Below are 20,970 nucleotides of genomic sequence, written 5' to 3'. Positions count from 1 at the left end.
AATATTGCAGATAGATTGTGACTTCCATCAATGTAATTGTCTGCATCACTTCCAATCCCCCATATGTTTTTTTTCTCTCGCATATATATATATATACACATACATACACATACATATATATACATACATATCCTTTAAAAATATATATATTTCCTTTTATTACTTTCCAACCCCACCAACCCTTCTCTAATTGGAGTAAACTAATGAACAACAATGCTTAGGCCTCTACTTCCTGCTTATACATACTATATACATTTTATGGACACAGTCAATAATTATATTTTGTTTGTTTTTACTCCTGAACATCCTCCGATCATTTTCATGATGTACATCTGGTATGCTTATATATGCCATATCTTTCTAACTGTGCTCTTTCACAAAAGCTCACAATATAATAATAATATACTTATTATGGACACAGCATGCCTTACACTAGTTATCTTGTTGTTATTAGTTTTTGTTGTTAGTCCCATCCTTCAGCTCCATTCAACACCTCCCATCTATCTCTTAACACCATCCATATCGGATTTCTATTTGCCATATATTTTTCAACTGTACTGTGATGTTTTACAAAAGTTCTAAACCTTTCTATTCTCATTTTTTCTACAGTTTGTGAATTGAAAATAAACATTTTTGCTAAAAGTATTATTATATTATTGATCGATTGACTATGACTTTTCAGATCACCCAGTAGTGCTATCTGCAGGGTCAGCTCCATGCAAATATTGCAATCCTTCAGCCATTCCTGGACCTGTGTCCAGAAACAAGCTACAAATGGACAGTACCAAAACAAATTATCTAATGATTCTGTCTCTTCACAGCCAAATCTGCAGAGCTGGGAAGTCTAAATGTTTGCTTTGGGGTAAGTTGAGCCAATGGCCATGGTATAAATTGAGCCAATTGTTGAGCCAATGGCAAGTTGAGCAAATTGAAGTGTTTTCTTCCCAGGCGTAATGCAAGCTATTATGGCTAGAATATGAGGTAACAACATAGAACGCTATGATAAAAGTGTTTAAAAAAGGTGTTAAGGTGTTAAGCCTGTGTTAAAAGATGCTTAAAATTATTAAAATGCAAAAAATGATTGTGATTGTGTTAAATTGTGTTTGGGAAATAAAGATAGACATGGTTTTAAAAAGGTAGTATTCATATTTCATTCAGTATAGAAATGTGTAAGTGGCTTAACTTACCCTGTCCCGGGGCTCAACTAACCCATACCACAAGCTTTGTTTTCAAAACTGTCATGTTTACATGAATTCACATTATTTCCAGGGATACACAACATCCTGAAATATATGTAGATATCTTTGTTAGAGATAATACTATATTTCCCTAAACAGCGAGATGCTGAAGGTAATAAATGGCTTAACATACCCCACTCTCCCCTATATGAATAACTAGTTACTAGTGACAGGACTTTGGGTGTATCTTAATAGTCTAAAATGGCTTCTTTCTCCATATGCATTATGCATTGATTAGAAAGAAGTGGAACAGTGAACCATTTTATCATGGTTTTCAATATAGACCACAATTAGTTTAATCATGTGTTTTCGAGCTGGGCTGGAACAAAAGCTTGTACTCCCTGGGGCTCCCAGGACCAGAGTTTCACATCCCTGAGCTAGTCTATAGACAAGAGCTCCCCAACTACATTCAGCCATGGGCCAATTTCTTCTTGAGAGGATGGTCAACATAATTATAAATAATTTCTGCAAGAAGCCCAAACAGATATAGTATTTCACAAAACATAATCATTTCAAACCTTCATTACATTGGGATACGATAACATATCGTGCCTTTTGAAAGTATTCACACCCCTTGACATTTTGTTTGTTTGTGTTACAGCCTGAATTTAAAATTGAAACACAACCTTATGGTGCAATCATTGGATAGCTTTTCAGAATTCACCAATAAATTGGTCCACATGGAAAACTAAAGGCATAGAAACCGTAAATTACTTTGTAATAGGAAATACATTTATTTCCATGAGAGCTTAAAAAAGCAAATCTGGTTGACCAATATAGATATTTTCAAATACATGCAACTGAAATTTTTTATATCACAAAATATTGATTTGAAAAGTTTTGGACATCAGAGCAATTGTGAGGGAATCCTATTTGAGTCAGAAAAATATATTCATATAATAGGTAAGCTATACAAAACCTTCCAGAGAGCCTATCCAGCTGACAATCTCCTAGAAAAAAATATAAACTATCGGAACCAAGACTTGAAAAACTGATATTGGCACAAGATGGAGGGAATGTTGGAACATAACTAACGAGATTACGGTTAACGGAAATGTATGCTTAATTCAGTATTAATTAATGTTTCGAATTTATTATACAAGAGACAAAATTCACAAATTCTACAACAGCACAACATGTCTGAAGTGTAAAACTAATAATGACTCAATAATCCATGCCTTCTGGTAATGTTATAAAGTCCAAAGTTGGCTGTCAGAAATTTTACAATCTAAATTAACTTTTAATCCGTCTGTCTGCATATTTCAAGACATGGCATATGAGGGTGCAGTGAAATACTCGATGGGTTGGACGATACTTTTCTCGTCAATCATCTTAAAAAAACATATACTTAAAAACTGGAAATCAACCAATCCTCCGACGTTAACGCAATGGAAAGGTCAAATCCTTTATTATCTAAAAATTGAAAGTGCATGGGCAATGGAGAGAAACAAAATGGTGCAGTTTGAGGCCATGTGGCGGAAAGTGATGCGGGCGCTGGAAAATGAGGGTCTGGGCAGGTGTAATGTAGTTGATGTTTGTATGATGTTGTCGTTTGTATGTGTATGTTTTGTATTGTTTATAAAATATAAAATGGTAACACTTGACACCCAGTGTCATAACACGTTATAACCATGTCATAATATGTCATAACAGCTGACATAACTTGTCATAACCTGTCATAATATGGTCATAAGACTGTCATGACCCCTATGTTTACACCTGTTGTGATATATATTACGTTATTTTATGGCTGGTTATGACACCTACGTAAGAGTGTCAAAACCCACATTTATTAAAAGCAGTTTTTTTCCCTGCCAATAACATTCCTTTCGTTTGAAAGTTTGTCTCTATCCTTTGTTTTTGTTGTAATGAATACTTTACAGTCATGTTTTTTTCATCATATTTTAAATAACTTGTAGAAAATACACTTTATGACACTGTCATGAAGCATTTTGACCATCCTGTGTCACTTTACTTGGACTAAGAAAATACACTTTATGACACCGTCAAGAAGCATTATGACCATCCTGTGTCACTTTACTTGGACTAAGAAAATACACTTTATGACACTGTCAAGAAGCATTATGACCATCATAATCATATAAGCCAAATAGGCCTATCACATAAATGCCCTTATATCAGTCATCAGTCAAAATGAGGGTGTCTTGTCCTGCTACTGAAATCTGCTCCTGCATTCATCCCAGTCATCAGCAACAGAGCATTGGGGTAGGTACATTTTCGACATCAACATGTGCGTGATTACAATGATAATTTTACATAGTCAATTCAAAATATATATATATAACATAAACATACTGTTGATACCTAGGCGATGGTGTAATGGAATGTTTTGCCTTGTGTGGTAGGTTTTGTGGGTTTTGACACTCTTATGTAGGTGTCATAACCAGCCATAAAATAATGCAATATATGTCACACCAGGTCTAAATATATGTGTCATGACACTGTTATGATCATATTATAACAGATTATAACAAGTTATGTCAGCTGTTATGACATATTATGACATGGTTATGACCGTGTCATAACGTGTTATGACGCTGGGTGTCAAGTAAAGTGTTATCGATAAAATAAAAAATAAAAAAAATAAAAATGAACACAAGAAAGCGGTAATGGACAAAAAGGCTACGCTCCTAAAAACCAAGATGTACCAGAGGGTGTACATTAATCACGACATCCCCTCCAGCAGCAAGCTATTGGGTCTAGTTTCCAAGACATCATAAAGGAAATAGGCGCAGATAAGTTGTGAAGTCTACCAGGCCTACACGCAGTAGCACTGTGCCCATAGCATGGCATGCCGCTCCCCAACGTTAGGTCTCATGCGTGTTCTAGAATGTACACTGCTGGAATATTGACATGTCATCAGACAATAATAAGACCCGTTCTCATTGTTTACAGCACCTTGGCCTGGATATAGTTGGAGTGGCAGAAGCTAATTTACAGTGCATTCGGAAAGTATTCAGACCCCTTGACTTTTCCCACATTGTTACATTACAGCCTTGTTCTAAAATTGATTAAATAAAACATTTTCCTCAGCAATCTACACACAATACCCCATAATGACAAAGTGAAAACAGGTTTTTAGATATTTTTGCAAATGTATTAAACCTTAAAAACAGAAATACCTTATTTACATGAGTATTCAGACCCTTTGCTATGAGCTCAGGTGCATCCTGTTTCCATTGATCATCCTTGAGATGTTTCTACAACTTGATTGGAGTCCACCTGTGGTAAATTCAATTGATTGGACATGATTTGGAAAGGCACACACCTGTCTATATAAGGTCCCACAGTTGACAGTAAATGTCAGAGCAAAAACCAAGCCATGAGGTCGAAGGAATTGTCCGTAGAGCTCAGAGAAAAGGATTGTGTCGAGGCACAGATCTGGGGAGTCCCCAAGAACACAGCGGCCTCCATCATTCTTAAATGGAAGAAGTTTGGAACCACCAAGACTCTGAGAGCTGGCCGCCCGGCCAAACTGAGTAATCGGGGGAGAAGGGCCTTGGTCAGAGAGGTGACCAGCGGCAGGAACTGGGAGACTAGTCAGGATCGAGGGAAAGATGAACGGAGCAAAGTACAGAGAGATCCTTGATGAAAACCTGCTCCAGTGCACTCAGGAACTCAGACTGGGGCGAAGGTTCACCTTCCGACAGGACAACGACCTTAAGCACACCGCCAACACAACGCAGGAGTAGCTTTGGGACAAGTCTCTGAATGTCCTTGAGTGGCCCAGCCAGAGCCCGGACTTGAACCCGATCGAACACCTCTGGTGAGACCGGAAAATAGCTGTGCAGCGACACTCCCCATCCAATCTGGCAGAGTTTGAGAGGATCTGCAGAGAGGAATGGGAGAAAGTCCCCAAATACAAATCAAATCAAATTGTATTTGCCACATGCGCCGAATACAACAGGTGTAGACATTACAGTGAAATGCTTACTTACAAGCACTTTTTCTCCATTTTATTTTTTTCTAAAGAATAAAAGCAAATAACTAAAGAGCAGCAGTAAAATAACAGTAGGGAGGCTATATACAGGGGGGTACCGGTGCAGAGTCAATGTGCGGGGGCACCGGCTAGTCGAGGTAATTGAGGTAATATGTACATGTGGGTAGAGTTAATGTGACTATGCATAAATAATAAACAGAGTAGCAGCAGCGTAAAAGAGGGGGATGGGGTGCGGGTGGGGGGGGGGGCAGTGCAAACAGTCCGGGTAGCCATGATTAGCTGTTCAGGAGTCTTATGGCTTGGGGGTAGAAGCTGTTGAGAAGCCTTTTGGACCTAGACGTGGCGCTCTGGTACCGCTTGCCGTGTGGTAGCAGAGATAACAGTCTATGACTAGGGTGGCTGGAGTCTTTGACAATTTTGAGGGCCTTCCTCTGACACCGCCTGGTATAGAGGTCCTGGATGGCAGGAAGCTTGGCCTCAGTGATGTACTGGGCCGTACGCACGACCCTTTGTAGTGCCTTGCGGTCGGAGGCCGAGCAGTTTCCATACCAGGCGGTGATGCAACCAGTCAGGATGCTCTCGATGGTGCAGCTGTAGAACTTTTTGAGGATCTGAGGACCCATGCCAAATCTTTTCAGTCTCCTGAGGGGGAATAGGCTTTGTCGTGCCCTCTTCACGACTGTCTTGGTGTGTTTGGACCATGATAGTTCGTTGGTGATGTGGACACCAAGAAACTTGAAGCTCAACCTGTTCCACTACAGCCCCGTCGATGAGAATGGGGGCGTGCTCAGTCCTCTTTTTTTCCCTGTAGTCCACAATCATCTCCTTTGTCTTGATCACGTTGAGGGAGAGGTTGTTATCCTGGCACCACACGGCCAGGTCTCTGACCTCCTCCCTATAGGCTGTCTCATCGTTGTCGGTGATCAGGCCTACCACTGTTGTGTCATCAGCAAACTTAATGATGGTGTTGGAGTTGTGCTTGGCCATGCAGTCATGGGTGAACAGGGAGTACAGGAGGGGACTGAACATGCACCCCTGAGGGGCCCCTGTGTTGAGGATCAGCGTGGCAGATGTGTTGTTACCTACCCTTACCACCTGGGGGCGGCCCGTCAGGAAGTCCAGGATCCAGTTGCAGAGGGAGGTGTTTAGTCCCAGGATCCTTAGCTTATTGATGAGCAAAACATCCTGTAGCTTAGCATCTGCGTCATCTGACCACTTTTTTATTAACCGAGTCACTGGTGCTTCCTGCTTTAGTTTTTGCTTATAAGCAGGAATCAGGAGGATAGAGTTATGGTCAGATTTGCCAAATGGAGGGCGAGGGAGAGCTTTGTATGCGTCTCTGTGTGTGGAGTAAAGGTGGTCTAGAGTTTATTTTCCGCTAGATGCACATTTCACATGCTGGTAGAAATGAGGTCAAACGGATTTAAGTTTCCCTGCATTAAAGTCTCCGGCCACTAGGAGCGCTGCCTCTGGATGAGCGTTTTCCTGTTTACTTATGGCCTTTTACAGCTCATTGAGTGCAATCGTAATGCCAGCATCGGTTTGTGGTGGTAGATAGACAGCTACGAAAAATAGAGATGAAAAGTATCTTGGTAAATAGTGTGGTCTTCAGCTTATCATGAGATACTCTACCTCAGGTGAGCAAAACCTTGAGACTTCCTTAGTATTGGATTTTGTGCACCAGCTGTTGTTTTCAAATATACACAGACCGCCACCCCTTGTCTTACCGGAGTCAGCCGTTCTATCCTGCCGATGTAGTGTATATCCCATCAGCTGTATGTTGTCCATGTCGTCGTTCAGCCACGACTCGGTGAAACATAAGATATTATAGTTTTTAATGTCCCGTCGGTAGGATAATCGTAAGTCATCCAATTTGTTTTCAAGTGATTGAATATTGGCTAATAGGATTGATGGAATTGGCAGTTTACTCGCTCGCTGTCGGATCCTTACAAGGCACCCCGACCTACGTCCACGATATCTCTGTCTCTTTCTCATGCGAATGACGGGGATTTGGGCCTTGTCGGGTGTCTGTAGGATATCCTTTGCATCCGACTCATTGAAGAAAAAATCTTCGTCCATTATGAGGTGAGTAATCGTTGTCCTGATATCCAGAAGCTCTTTTTGGTCATTAGAGACGGTGGCAGAAACATTATGTACAGAATTAATTACAAATAACGCGAAAAAACACACATAATAGTACAATTGGTTAGAGGGCTGTAAAACGGCAGCCATCTTCTCCGGCGCCATTCTCTTTACTCTTTACAGGTGTGCCAAGCTTGTAGCGTCATACCCAAGAACACTTGAGGCTTTAATCGCTGCCAAATATTTCAATTGTTTATTTTTAATACATTTGCAAAAATGCCTAAAAACCAGTTTTTGCTTTGTCATTATGGGGTATTGTGTGTAGATTGATAAGGGGGAAAAACTATTTGATATATTTTAGAATAAGGCTGTAACGTAACAAATTGTGGAAAAAGTCAAGGGGTCTGAATACTTTCTGAATGCAATGTATATACACAGTATATTGCTGTAAGAGTGAGTTAGCTAGCATGCTCTAATTGTAATGGTTGCAGTAGCCCCGGCTAATTCAGTTATTTCCATGCTAACAGACAAATCACGAATCTACAGCCATCAACATATTTTTGTCCTGCACATCTGTGCTTCTTTGTGTCTATCGTCAGTCATTCAGAATAAACACCCATCAATTACACTGCTGCCGAGACCAGTCTTCTTGTCTTCGCTGGACAGCTGTTACACAAGCTTTTTGGTTATTGCTTTTATTGCTAGGTATTACTGCACTGTTGGAGCTAGAAACACAAGCATTTCGCTGCACCTGCAATAACATCTGCAAATCTGTGTACGCAACCAATAAACTTTGATTTGATGAACTAAAGTGGTAGCAACTGATAAACAAACCTGAAAGTAAAAAACTGTGCACCTACTGACTTTTTAAACGCACGTTTGGGACAGAACCCTATGTACGTACAGTTTTATCCAAGCAAAATGTTGATGTGGTGTGGCCCCTCTCACTATTGAGACTGGTCGATACACAAACACTCTCTTAGATAAACATGTATGTACTTTTGGTAAAAATGGTTTGTTCCACTGAAACAGAAGCTTATGCCTTGCTTTACTGTGGGTTATACAACAACATTAGGGATGATCTTTTTTTCATCAGCTGTCCAGACAAAATTATAATTTTAACGGTCTTGCTGAAAATAATAAATGATGTGTAATTTTATCAGGTAACAATAATATAAATGCCTGCCATCTTATCCTCCAACGGAGACGTTTCTTTATATGTGCCTAATTGTCATTTTATTTACTGTACTTAGTTTTTGGTTTATGCGTATATGTGTATAGGTTATGTACTGCATTATAGATGACGCCTGTACCATGTTTGACTATGATTGTTTTTAGTGTCTCAAAACTCAATTTGAGTGGTCCACAATGTAGTTAAAAAAAAATATATATATATATTGTATCATTGTGGAGCGACACTTAAATACATTTTTCTAAACTCTAAACGAAATTAGTCTGGGTGGCCCCTCAACGAATCAGGAAGATTTAAGCAAAAACATGTCAAAGTTAACTGCCACTGATGACGTCAAGACTGAGTCCTCAAGACTTTATGACAAATGTGTATTTCAAACAGTCGAATTGGGGATTTTTAAAAGATATCGGTGGCATCCAGAAAATGAATGGGGATTTCTTTGCTGACCCAAATAGGTGAGCCGGTCCACCAGTCCTATATATTTGTCCTGTATTTCTCAGACCCATTCAGTTCCTTAAATTCTGCATCTGGGCATAAAGAAGTGTCTAGGGCTATCAACTAAGTGTTGTTGACTATAGCAGTCCATATTAGCATGTCTCTTTTGTGCCCTCACCAATGTCCTGCAATTCGAAGCACAATTCATCGTAGGTGATGTTCTGGCTTTTAGAGCTGAGTCGTACACAGTAGGTCGTCCAGATCACTGTGTTGTTCTTATTGAAGAAACATTCATTTTTCACAGAGGAGGAGTAGTCAGGGCATTCCCTCCATTCTTTCGTCAAATCATTTCTGAGGGAGAGAGAGAGAGAGAGAGAGAGATGATTAACACATTCTAGAGGTCTTTGCAGATATATGGACTCTCGAGTCCACATGAGTCACTCACTCACTCACTCACTCACTCACTCACTCACTCACTCACTCACTCACTCACTCACTCACTCACTCACTCACTCACTCACTCACTCACTCACTCACTCACTCACTCACACTTCTCGCTCTCTATGCTCACTTCTTCCAGTAGAACATTTGCAGCGCTCCGGGTTCCGTGAGATTCTGGAAGCTTCCGGTGCTCCACCAACAGCTAAACGTCACCTGCTCCCTGGACCTACACCCAGTGAAATGAGGAGCATGGACGAAGGGATCTGAGAGAGAGAGAGAGAGAGAGAGAGAGAGAGAGAGAGAGAGAGAGAGAGAGAGAGAGAGAGAGAGAGAGAGAGAGAGAGAGAGAGAGAGAGAGAGAGAATATATATATATAATATGACATTTGAAATGTCTTTATTCTTTTGGAACTTCTGAGTGTAATGTTTACTGTTAATATTTATTGTTTATTTCACTTTTGTTTACTATCTACTTCACTTGCTTTGGCAATGTTAACATTGCCATGCCAATAAATCCCTTAAATTGATTGAATTGAATTGAATTGAATTGAGATAGAGAGAGAGAGAGAGAGAGAGAGAGAGAGAGAGAGAGAGAGAGAGAGAGAGAGAGAGAGAGAGAGAGAGAGAGAGAGAGAGAGAGAGAAAATAGAGAAAGAGAGAGATACTTCAATTATCACAGAGAAGCATACTTTAAGAAAATGACACAATGATAGACTACTGTACAAGAAAAGATACCGTATGTGAAGAATTCAACATCTGTTGTGTGGATCAAATCTTTCATTAGGATAAATCTGCCTCTGGTTTCTGAGGTGTGGACGTGGAAAAAGCTTTGACATAGGGTTGAACTATCAAGTGTAAATGAGCGTGTGCATTCCTCTGGGTTGGGAGGGAGGGAGGAGCACAATATTTAATTTGATGGAAAATCAATGGCTTTTCATATACACTTACACCAAAGCCTGGCTAGCTGTGCTCTGTGCATTTCAATCAGGCAGAGCATTGCTCCTGTAAAAAAACACTGGCATTGAAGCCCTTTACCGTACAGTGCATTCGGAATGTATTCAGACCCTTTTACTTTTTCACATTATGTTAAGTTACAGCCTTATTCTAAAATTGATTGAAATAATGTTTTTCCCTCATCAATCTACACACAATACCCCATAATGACAAAGCAAAAACAGGTTTTTAGAAATTTTAGCAAATTACAAATAAAAAACTGAAATACCTTATTTACTTAAGTATTCAGACCCTTTGCTATGAGACATCCTGTTTCCATTGATCATCCTTGAGATGTTTCTACAACTTGATTGGTAAATTCAATTGATTGTACATTATTTGAAAAGGCACACACTTGTCTATATAAGGTCCCACATTTGACAGTGCATGTCAGAGAAAAAACCAAGCCATGAGGTCAAAGGAATTGTCTGTAGAGCTCAGAGACAGGATTGTGTCGAGGCAGAGATCTGGGGAAGGGTACCCAAAAAATTCTGCAGCATTGAAGATCCTCAAGAACACAGTAGCCTCCATCATTCTTAAATGGAAGAAGTTTAGAACCACCAAGACTGCCCGGATCAAACGGATTTAAGTTTCCCTGCATTACAGTCCCCGGCCACTAGGAGCGCCGCCTCTGTATGAGCATTTTCTTGTTTGCTTATGGCCTTATACAGCTTGTTGAGTGCGGTCTTAGTGCCAGCATCGGTTTGTGGTGGTAAATAGACAGCTACGACAAATATAGATTAAAACTCTCTTGGTAAATAGTGTGGTCTACAGCTTATCATGAGATACTCTACCTCAGGCGAGCAAAACCTAGAGACTCCCTTAACATTAGATTTCGTGCACCAGCTATTGCACCAGTTATGGACAAATAGACACAGACCGCCACCCCTTGTCTTACCGGAGGCAGCTGTTCTATATTGCAGATGCACGGAAAACCCAGCCAGCTGTATGTTATCCATGTCGTGGTTCAGCCACGACTCAGTGAAACATAAGATATTACAGTTTTTAATGTCCTGTTGGTAGGATAGTCTTGATCGGCGCTCATCCAGTTTATTATCCAATGATTGCACGTTGGCTAATAGGACGGATGGTAGAGGCGGATTACCCACTCGCCGTCGGATCCATACAAGGCACCCGACCTACGTCCACGATATCTCCGTCTCTTCTTCATGCGAATGACAGGGATTTTGGCCTTGTTCGGTGTCTGAAGTAAATCCTTCGCATCTGACTCGTTAAAGAAAAATTATTCGTCCAGTTCGAGGTGAGTAATCACTGTTCTGATATCCAGAAGCTCTTCTTGGTCATAAGAGACGGTGGCAGAAACATTATGTACAAAATAAGTTACAAATAACACGAAAAAACACACACAATAGCACAATTGGTTAGGACCCCGTAAAACGGCAGCCATCTCCTCCGGCGCCATTCTATCCTCTATAGAATACACATTTTAGTGTACACGCATTCACATGCACGCACGCACGCTTGCACGCAGATGCACACACACACACGCACACACACACCCACATTATTTTTGTTTGTGGAGCTGCTTTGCCTTTGATAAGTGGTAATATCATCATAACAACCATTATCATCACCAACATGGAACATATTTCTCAGTTTAGTTGGTTGTTAAACATAGCATTATTAGGTTCTGTGTGAATATATGCCTATATCTCATATTTCAGTGCATTCCTCTCTCTCCCTCTCTCTCTCCCGCTCTCTCTCTCCCTCACAACAAAGAAGATGTGTTGCTCCCTGCCCTCTGTTAATTTAACCCTCCCTAACTCACACCCCTCGAATTCCAGCTGCCCCAATTAAAGAGTAGCTGCAGACCCCATGCAAGGAGAATTGCCTACCCCTGCCTAGATATACTTAATGCTTTACTTTTAAAAGATATAAAAGGCCTGATTATGGGAATGGTACTTTAAGATACTAGGAGTTCAATTTTAACAAAATAGCTAACCCTGCCTAGACCCCTGCCAACTAAAAAAGATGTTTGATTGATGGGAGGAGTGCATTTAAAGAAAACACATAGCAAAAAACAACAGAAGAATGATTAGCCTCCCCCTGGCCTGGAAATCACTGCAAAGCTAAAGAATTAAGCTAAGCATGAATGGAAATAGTGCATTAAAGAACACTGTATAATTGATAACTCTCAACAACAACAAAATCGTACAGGTAGCCTACACAGTAAATTGTTTATGAATGTCAAATCACCACTTTGTCTATACATTACAGTTAAATGCATTTAGCATACTTAATAAAAAATAGAACAGAAGAAGAAAGACATCTCTGAGCCATACAATAATTTCCCACCAAAAGGAGGTGTACTCCATTGTACCGAGCTTGTGTACTAGGTAGTGATGAGGGGGGGGGGGTGAATCGATACAGTTACATATCAGGATATTATTTTTGGCAATATATCGTATTGTTTTGACAATATCGCAATTTTATTTTTACGCTAGTTGGCTGCACCAAAACGCCAGTATTTTTCCTTCATATAGCTTGTTCTCCATCTTCTTTTTAAATAGGGAGCCAATTCGTTTTCAGCACTTATTTCCATGACTGATCAAAACTCATTTTCTCTTGGCTCTCTCTTGTCCCTCTGCAGCAGACATATGGTGAGCACTATGTTTGGACCATGGAATCGCAATAAATTCACAGTATTGAATCGTATCGTATCGGCACCCAAGTATTGTGATAATACTGTATCGTGAGGTCCCTGGCAATTCCTAGCCCTAGTACTAGGCTAAGTGAAATGATCGTGATGAATTAGTGCTGAAGTTGTAAATATCTTTGACGTCATTGTAAGTGGTTCTGGATCAACGTGTCGGCTAAATTACCTTAATGGGGAGGAGGTCAAGGTTAACTGGGAGTTCTCTACTATTCTATCACCAACGGGACACATCTGCTCGGCCTCCAAGCCAAAGGTGTGTCAGAGGTGAAAGGTTATGAACAACACCTGATAAAAAGTCTCCTGCTCATCTGCTGAGAGGGCTTTTTAAACCTTTGGTCTGTGAGTTTTTGACAGAGGCCTAACTGATCGATTTTAAAAGGGAAAATATAAAAATGTCCGGTGGCCTTTTGTCAGTAGCCTTTTGTAACTCAGGGCCCTTTTCTTTAGCCTGTTTAGAACGTATGAGGAGAGGCTTTTCATAACTTATCATTGAAAGAAGGTCATCTGTGAGAGAAGGCCATCTGGGTATGACAAACGGATGGAGAACACAATTTTTATCTGATGACAATGTCCTTTTTGTCTTCTTTCAGCAGGAGAATGGCCTGGCTCTTATAGAACCAGCATGCTCCTAAAGCAATGGAAACTCAAACATGTTGTGCATGCCTGTGTATGCTACAATCTGTGTGTGCATTTGTACCCCCACTCCTCTCTCTCCGTCAGGCTGAAAAACAGTGTTTGCCTGCCTGTCTTCCTCCCTGTACCAGTCCACACAGTGTAGCTAGGAAACAGAGCCCGACTCACTGCCAAGACGACAGCTTTGGTCATTAGGCTTAAAACAAACCCTCACGAGTCAAAATAAAACCCTTTCTGGGAGCACCAAAGCCGCAATAAATTGCGGTGTGAAAAGAGCAAAGGCGTGTTAGGGATATATCAGTGGGTATATTGCTAAATGGTTAGCTAATTGCCCTGAAGAGCCTGGGGGATATGGGACTGATGCTGAGAATCACCACCTTTCCAGCTCATTTGGTAATGGGAGAGAGTTAGCTAACACTGGGTTAACAACACACAGAGTGATTGCTGCAGAGAGATGGAGACAGGCGGGTGTGTGTGTGTGTGTGTGTGTGTGTGTGTGTGTGTGTGTGTGTGTGTGTGTGTGTGAGCGAGCGAGCAAGCGAGCATATGAACAACAAAAGATCATTTCAACTTTCAGAATCTTTAGCAACTTGTGTGTCATCAAATGTCAAAGTCATAATCATCACATTGACATTACTCCCAGATAATTTGCTAGTGGTTTCAATTTCAATAGTTCCCAACTCAGGCATGGTAAGATTTACATCCATCATGATGTGGCATTGCAGGCACATCCTCCTAATGCTATAAAAGGCCATTATCAAGGAGAAGCAGCAAGAGATGAGAACATTATCTAGCTCACTATAAAGCAATGACCTTTCTGATCCATCTCAGCTACAGTTTGTTACCTGGGCAAAGAACACAGCTACATTTTTCATTCTGCATCCTGTTGCTTTCTTGCAGATAAGCCACTTAGACACAGTGTGTGTGTGTGTGTGTGTATGTGTATGTGTGTGAGTGTGAGTGTGAGTGTGTGTGTGTGTGAGTGTGAGTGTGAGTGTGTGTGTGTGTGCATGCGTGCATTTCTATATGCTGTGATGTCACGAGAGGCTGTGTCCTGGAGGGACGTTACATCCCCCTGAGATGGCTGCAAACCCAGACAGCTATGGCTCCATCTGCTGGTATGGTCGGGAACTCCAACCCTCTATGGCCAATCTTCCCACGCAGCTGAAACCAATCAGGAGCTGATGAGCTGAAGGTTTGTTGAAGTGAAGAGACACAGTCTCCAAGCTGGGCTCTCTGGAGGACAAGAGTGCTGCACGTCCACTTCCATGAGGAATATAAGGATTTGGAGACACTTACCTTTGGGAAATACTCACCTTTGGATATATGCACCTGTGGAAATACGTGTGGGACATTTGGAAGGACGTTTTGCTGGGTTGGCCACTAGCTGCAACGTGGAATACAGTAAGACTGGGGAAAAGTTATTTGAGCGAGGGAGAGTTATGATTTTGGATGTGGAAGAGACATCCCTGAACTGTTAACCCTTAAAGAGCCACCAGAGAACAGAATTGTGTTATACTTTCGTTAGTTTCCCAAGACCTTTAATAAAATCCTTGTTTTGGTTGAACCTGGTCTCCTTGCACTACTTGAGCAATCCCGCTGAAAGCTGTGTAGCCTCTCGTGACATCACAGATGGTGGAGAATACGGGCACGCTCAAGCGTTAATAGTGCATGTCAGAGGAGGATACCGAAGGTTTGATCACCCAGTTTTCCAAGTTGGCCGTAGGCTCCCCGCCGACTGAAATGGAGGACATATTGAAAGCCCTTGTTGCTGGCCAGCAAGCCCAGATGCAAGCAAACGTGGCTCTCTTGGAGGAGCAAAAGAAAGCCAACCTTCTGAAGGCAGAGGAATTGCAGTTGCAGAGACAGAGGGTGGTCCAAAATACCCGCCCAATAAAGGCAAGTGACTTTATATCTAAGATGGGAGCTACCGATGACATTGAGGCATACCTGCATGCATTTGAGGCCACGGCCACTAGGGAAGCCTGGCCCAAGCAACAGTGGGTTGGTCTGTTAGCCCCCTTTCTAACCGGGGAAGCGCTGAATGCTGTCCGGGACCTGGGCCCTGACCAGGTTACTGACTATGATGCCCTGAAGTCTGAGATCCTCAGCAGATATGGTCTCACAAAGTTTGGTATGGCCCAGCGCTTTCACAGTTGGACCTTCCAACCAGACCAACCTCCTCGGGCGCAGATGCATGAACTTGTCCGAATCGCAAGGAAATGGCTGGATCCGCAGAGGAATACAGCAGCGGCGGTGGTGGAGGCCGTTGTGGTGGATCGTTACCTACGCGCCCTGCCTTATGAGGCAAAACGGTTCATCAGTCAACAGGCCTTGACCACGGCTGATCTGACCGTGGAAGCTGTGGAAAAGTACCAGGCCACAGCGGAGATGCTGAATGCTTCCCGGAAAAACCCCAGGAGTGCGGCCCCACCACAAATGGGGAAAACCCGTCCAAAGGACCCCAAGGTCTCGAACCCAGCCACGTCAGGACTTATCCCGGCTCCAGGGGGAGCCAGAAACCAGGCGGGTCCAAGAAGAGTACACCAGGAGGGGGAAACTCGACAGTGTTACCGGTGTGGGGAGATGGGACATATCTCCTGGCAGTGTGGGAAACCAGCCGAGGAACCTATGCCCACTGCGGAGTCCTCCAGCTCAGCACCCACACACCGCTTTTGCCTCGCTCTTGGGAGTCGTAGATGGCGGCCCAGATCGACCCCCCCACCTGCCCGGTAACTGTGAATCACCATGATGTGGAGGCCTTACTGGATTCTGGTAGCCGGGCCACCCTGGTGCGTAAGGATTTGGTGGGCCCAACGTGTCTGACCCCGGGGAAAGTCCTCCCAGTTTCCTGTGTCCATGGGGACACCAGAGAATACCCCATTACTGAACTTACAATGACCAGCACACGGGGAACCATACACACGACGGCGGGGGTGGTTGATTCCCTCCCCGTCCCTGTCCTAATTGGACGAGACTGCCCAGCCTTTTACCCACTCTGGAGAGAGTCTCAGGAGAGGATAACCCGAGTACCTCGGAAACGGAGAGGCAAGACTCATCCTGGGAAGGCTCCGGTGCAATCCTCCGAGTTACTCACTCCCGCCCGGGCTCTGAGAGGGATGGCAGGTGCCCAGACCGACACAGAGACGGAGCTACAGAATCTGGACAAAGAACTGTCTGGTCTGGAAGGGGACCGCTGAGAGGTATCGTTTGTTAAAGCAACAGTTAGACATGAAGACAGAAGAGTTAGATATCCTCCAGGCTAAACTCCAACAGAGCTCCTTCCCTAAGCAACAGGAGGAGCTGGAGAGGCTGCGCAGGACCATCGAGGAGTGTGAGGAGACCCTGCGCAGTAGTAAGGAGGTCCAGAAGAAGGCAGAGGAGAAGTACAAGGTGTTGGAGAACAAGATGAAGAATGCGGAGGCAGAGAGAGAGAAGGAACTGAAAGCTGCTCAACAGAAGCTAAACTCTGCTAAAACCAAGGCTGATGCGTTCAGTAAGAAACTCAAGGAGAGACAACAGGAGGCTGAGTCCCTGGTCCTAGAGTTGGAGGAGTTGAAGAGAGAGCAGTCTGGCAAGCACCACGGCAATGCGGACGCCCTCTCCCGGCGTGATGCCTTCTTCGCTGCCTTTACCCCGACGAGGACGTCGGTCCCGAGGAGGGGGATGTGTGATGTCACGAGAGGCTGTGTCCTGGAGGGACGTTACATCCCCTGAGATGGCTGCAAACCCAGACAGCTATGGCTCCATCTGCTGGTATGGTCGGGAACTCCAACCCTCTATGGCCAATCTTCCCACGCAGCTGAAACCAATCAGGAGCTGATGAGCTGAAGGTTTGTTGAAGTGAAGAGACACAGTCTCCAAGCTGGGCTCTCTGGAGGACAAGAGTGCTGCACGTCCACTTCCATGAGGAATATAAGGATTTGGAGACACTTACCTTTGGGAAATACTCACCTTTGGATATATGCACCTGTGGAAATACGTGTGGGACATTTGGAAGGACGTTTTGCTGGGTTGGCCACTAGCTGCAACGTGGAATACAGTAAGACTGGGGAAAAGTTATTTGAGCGAGGGAGAGTTATGATTTTGGATGTGGAAGAGACATCCCTGAACTGTTAACCCTTAAAGAGCCACCAGAGAACAGAATTGTGTTATACTTTCGTTAGTTTCCCAAGACCTTTAATAAAATCCTTGTTTTGGTTGAACCTGGTCTCCTTGCACTACTTGAGCAATCCCGCTGAAAGCTGTGTAGCCTCTCGTGACATCACAATGCATACGAAGGATGTTTACAATAATGAAAAATCCTTCTACTGTCATTCAATTCACAGGTTCATCAGAACCCCATGTTGGTGTTTACATTTTCTGCTGTTGTTTTCAAAGGACATTCAGTCTGTTCTTTTTCATTAAATGTTTAGCTAGTAAGTGCCCTGTATCCATTCTAATAAGCCCACTGTAATATCCCTCTGCTGTATAGGACATTCTGTCCATTTAAACACGTCCTTTCACAAACCATGTTGCTCTTTCCACTTAAGTGTCTAAATCAGTTTGATTGAATGTGATTTCCGTGCAAATTGAGTTACATCCATTCAGAACATGACATGTCACATGACATTACGTAACAAAGGCTACAGCTTTTTACATGAACATGACGAATGTGCACACACGCACGCACACACACACACACACACACACACACGCACGCACGCACGCACGCACGCACACACGCACACACGCACACACGCACACACGCACACACGCACACACGCACACACACACACACACACACACACACACACACACACACACACACACACACACACACACACACACACACACACACACACACACACACACACACACACACAGAGAACAGAGGAAGCTGTTGTTTCTAACTAGCCTCTGAGATACACTGGCAAATCTTCGCTCTTAGCTGGCTGTCACCCGCACAAACCAAATTAAACACTGTGTGTGTATGCGTGTGTACACTACCGGTCAAAAGTTTTAGAACACCTACTCATTCAAGGATTTTTCTTTATTTTCACTATTTTCTACATTGTAGAATAATAGTGAAGACATCAAAACTATGACATAAAACATATGGAATCATGTAGTAACCAAAAAAGTGTTAAACAAATCAAAATATACTTTATATTTGAGATTCTTCAAATAGCCACCCTTTGCCTTCATGACAGCTTTGCACACTCTTGGAATTCTCTCAACCAGCTTCACCTGAAATGCTTTTCCAACAGTCTTGAAGGAGTTCCCACATATGCTGAGCACTTGTTAGCTGCTTTTCCTTCACTCTGCGGTCCGACTCATCCTAAACCATCTATTTTTGGTTGCGGTCGGGGGATTGTGGAGGCCAGGTCATCTGATGCAGCTCTCCATCACTCTCCTTCTTCGTAAAATAGCCCTTACACAGCCTGGAGGTGTGTTGGGTCATTGTCCTGTTGAAAAATTAATGATAGTCCCACTAAGCCCAAACCAGATGGGATGGTGTATCGCTGCAGAATGCTGTGGTAGCCGTCGTCTTGGCAGTGAGTCGGGCTCTGTTTCCTAGCTACACCCCCACACCATAACACCTCCTCCATGCTTTATGGTGGGAAATACACATGCGGAGATCATCCGTTCACCCACACTGCGTCTCAAAAAGACACGGCGGTTGGAACCAAAAATCTCAAATTTAGACTCCAGACCAAAGCACACATTTCCACCGGTTACTTGAACTCTGTGAAGCATTTATTTGGCCTGCAATTTCTGAGGCTGGTAACTCTAATGAACTTATCCTCTGCAGCAGAGGTAACTCTGGGTCTTTCATTCCTGTGGCGGTCCTCATGAGAGCCAGTTTCATCATAGCGCTTGATGGTTTTTGTGACTGCACTTGAAGAAACTTTCAAAGTTCTTGAAATGTTCCGTATTAACTGACCTTCATGTCTTATAGTAATGATGGACTGTCATTTCTCTTTGCTTATTTGAGCTGTTTTTGCCATAATATGGAGTTGGTCTTTTACCAAATAGGACTATCTTCTGTATACCCCCCCTACCTTGTCACAACACAATTGATTGGCTCAAACGCATTAAGAAAGAAAGAAATTCCACAAATTAACTTTTAAGAAGGCACACCTGTTAATTGAAATGCATTCCAGGTGACTACCTCATGAAGCTGGTTGAGAGAATGCCAAGAGTGTGCAAAGCTGTCATCAAGGCAAAGGGTGTGTCACGATCGTTTAAAGATTGGTCGAACCAAGGCGCAGCGTGATAAGCGTACATGTTTATTATTACTGTGCAAACACAACAAAACAACAAACAAACGATACGTGAAGTCTTAAGGTTACACACAACAAACCTATACGGAAACAAGATCCCACAACCCACTAGTGCCAACAGGCTACCTAAGTATGGTCCCCAATCAGAGACAACGAGCTACAGCTGCCTCTGATTGGGAACCACCCTGGCCAACATAGATCCGGCTCCGGGTGTGACCACCACCTATTATCCGCCTCCCTGTTGCGCCCCTGGTCCAGGCACCAGTGGAACAGGCACGGGCCGTGCCGGACTGGACACACGCACCACTGGCTTGATGCGAGGGACAGGAACAGGCCGGACCGGGCTGGCGACGCGCACCACTGGCTTGGTGCGAGGGACAGGAACAGGCCGGACCGGGCTGGAGACGCGCACCACTGGCTTGGTGCGAGAGACAGGAACAGGCCAGACCGGGCTGGAGACGCGCACCACTGGCTTGGTGCGAGGAGCATGAACTGGCCGGGCCGGACTGGGAACACGCACCACTGGCTTGGTGCGGGGAGCAGGAACGGGCCGGGCCGGACTGGGAACACGCACCACTGGCTTGGTGCGGGGAGCAGGAACGGGCCGGACCGGACTGGGAACACGCACCACTGGCTTGGTGCGGGGAGCAGGAACGGGCCGTACCGGACTGTGGAGGCGGACTGGAGGTCTGGAGCGGAGAGCTGACACAACCCATCCTGGCTGGATGCCTACTTCCACACAATATGTGTGAGGCATTAGCACAGGACGTACGGGGCTGTGCACGCGTACTGGCGATACAGTACGTAGCACCGGCGCAGGATATACGGGACCGAGGAGGCGTACTGGAGACCACGAGCGTTGAGCCGGCACACCCCGTCCTGGCTGAATGCCCATCTTCGCACGACACGTGCGTGGTGCTAGCACAGGACGTACAGGACTGTGCCGGAACACTCGCGGCACAGTACGTAGCTCTGCATAACACGGAACCTGCCCAGTCACACGCTTCCTTGCAGGAGTACGGGGAGTTGGCTCTGCTCTAACACTAGGCTCCA

At 43.8% G+C, this 20,970-nt stretch overlaps 1 protein-coding gene across 1 annotated transcript in view; it reads right to left on the bottom strand.

Annotated features, from left to right (window-relative positions):
• The window catches only part of LOC121585131 (growth hormone receptor), a 113,271-nt gene that overhangs the window by 11,341 nt on the left and 80,960 nt on the right, over positions 1-20,970 (bottom strand). The window contains 2 exon segments of the mRNA XM_041901498.2: positions 9,087-9,259; positions 9,480-9,612. Coding sequence (XP_041757432.2) covers positions 9,087-9,259; positions 9,480-9,612 — 306 coding nt within the window.

Source organism: Coregonus clupeaformis, unplaced genomic scaffold, assembly GCF_020615455.1.
Source record: "Coregonus clupeaformis isolate EN_2021a unplaced genomic scaffold, ASM2061545v1 scaf0011, whole genome shotgun sequence".
Lineage (NCBI taxonomy): Eukaryota > Metazoa > Chordata > Actinopteri > Salmoniformes > Salmonidae > Coregonus > Coregonus clupeaformis.
The sequence above is the reverse complement of the archived record's forward strand: the minus strand, read 5'-3'. Positions and strand labels throughout refer to the sequence as shown.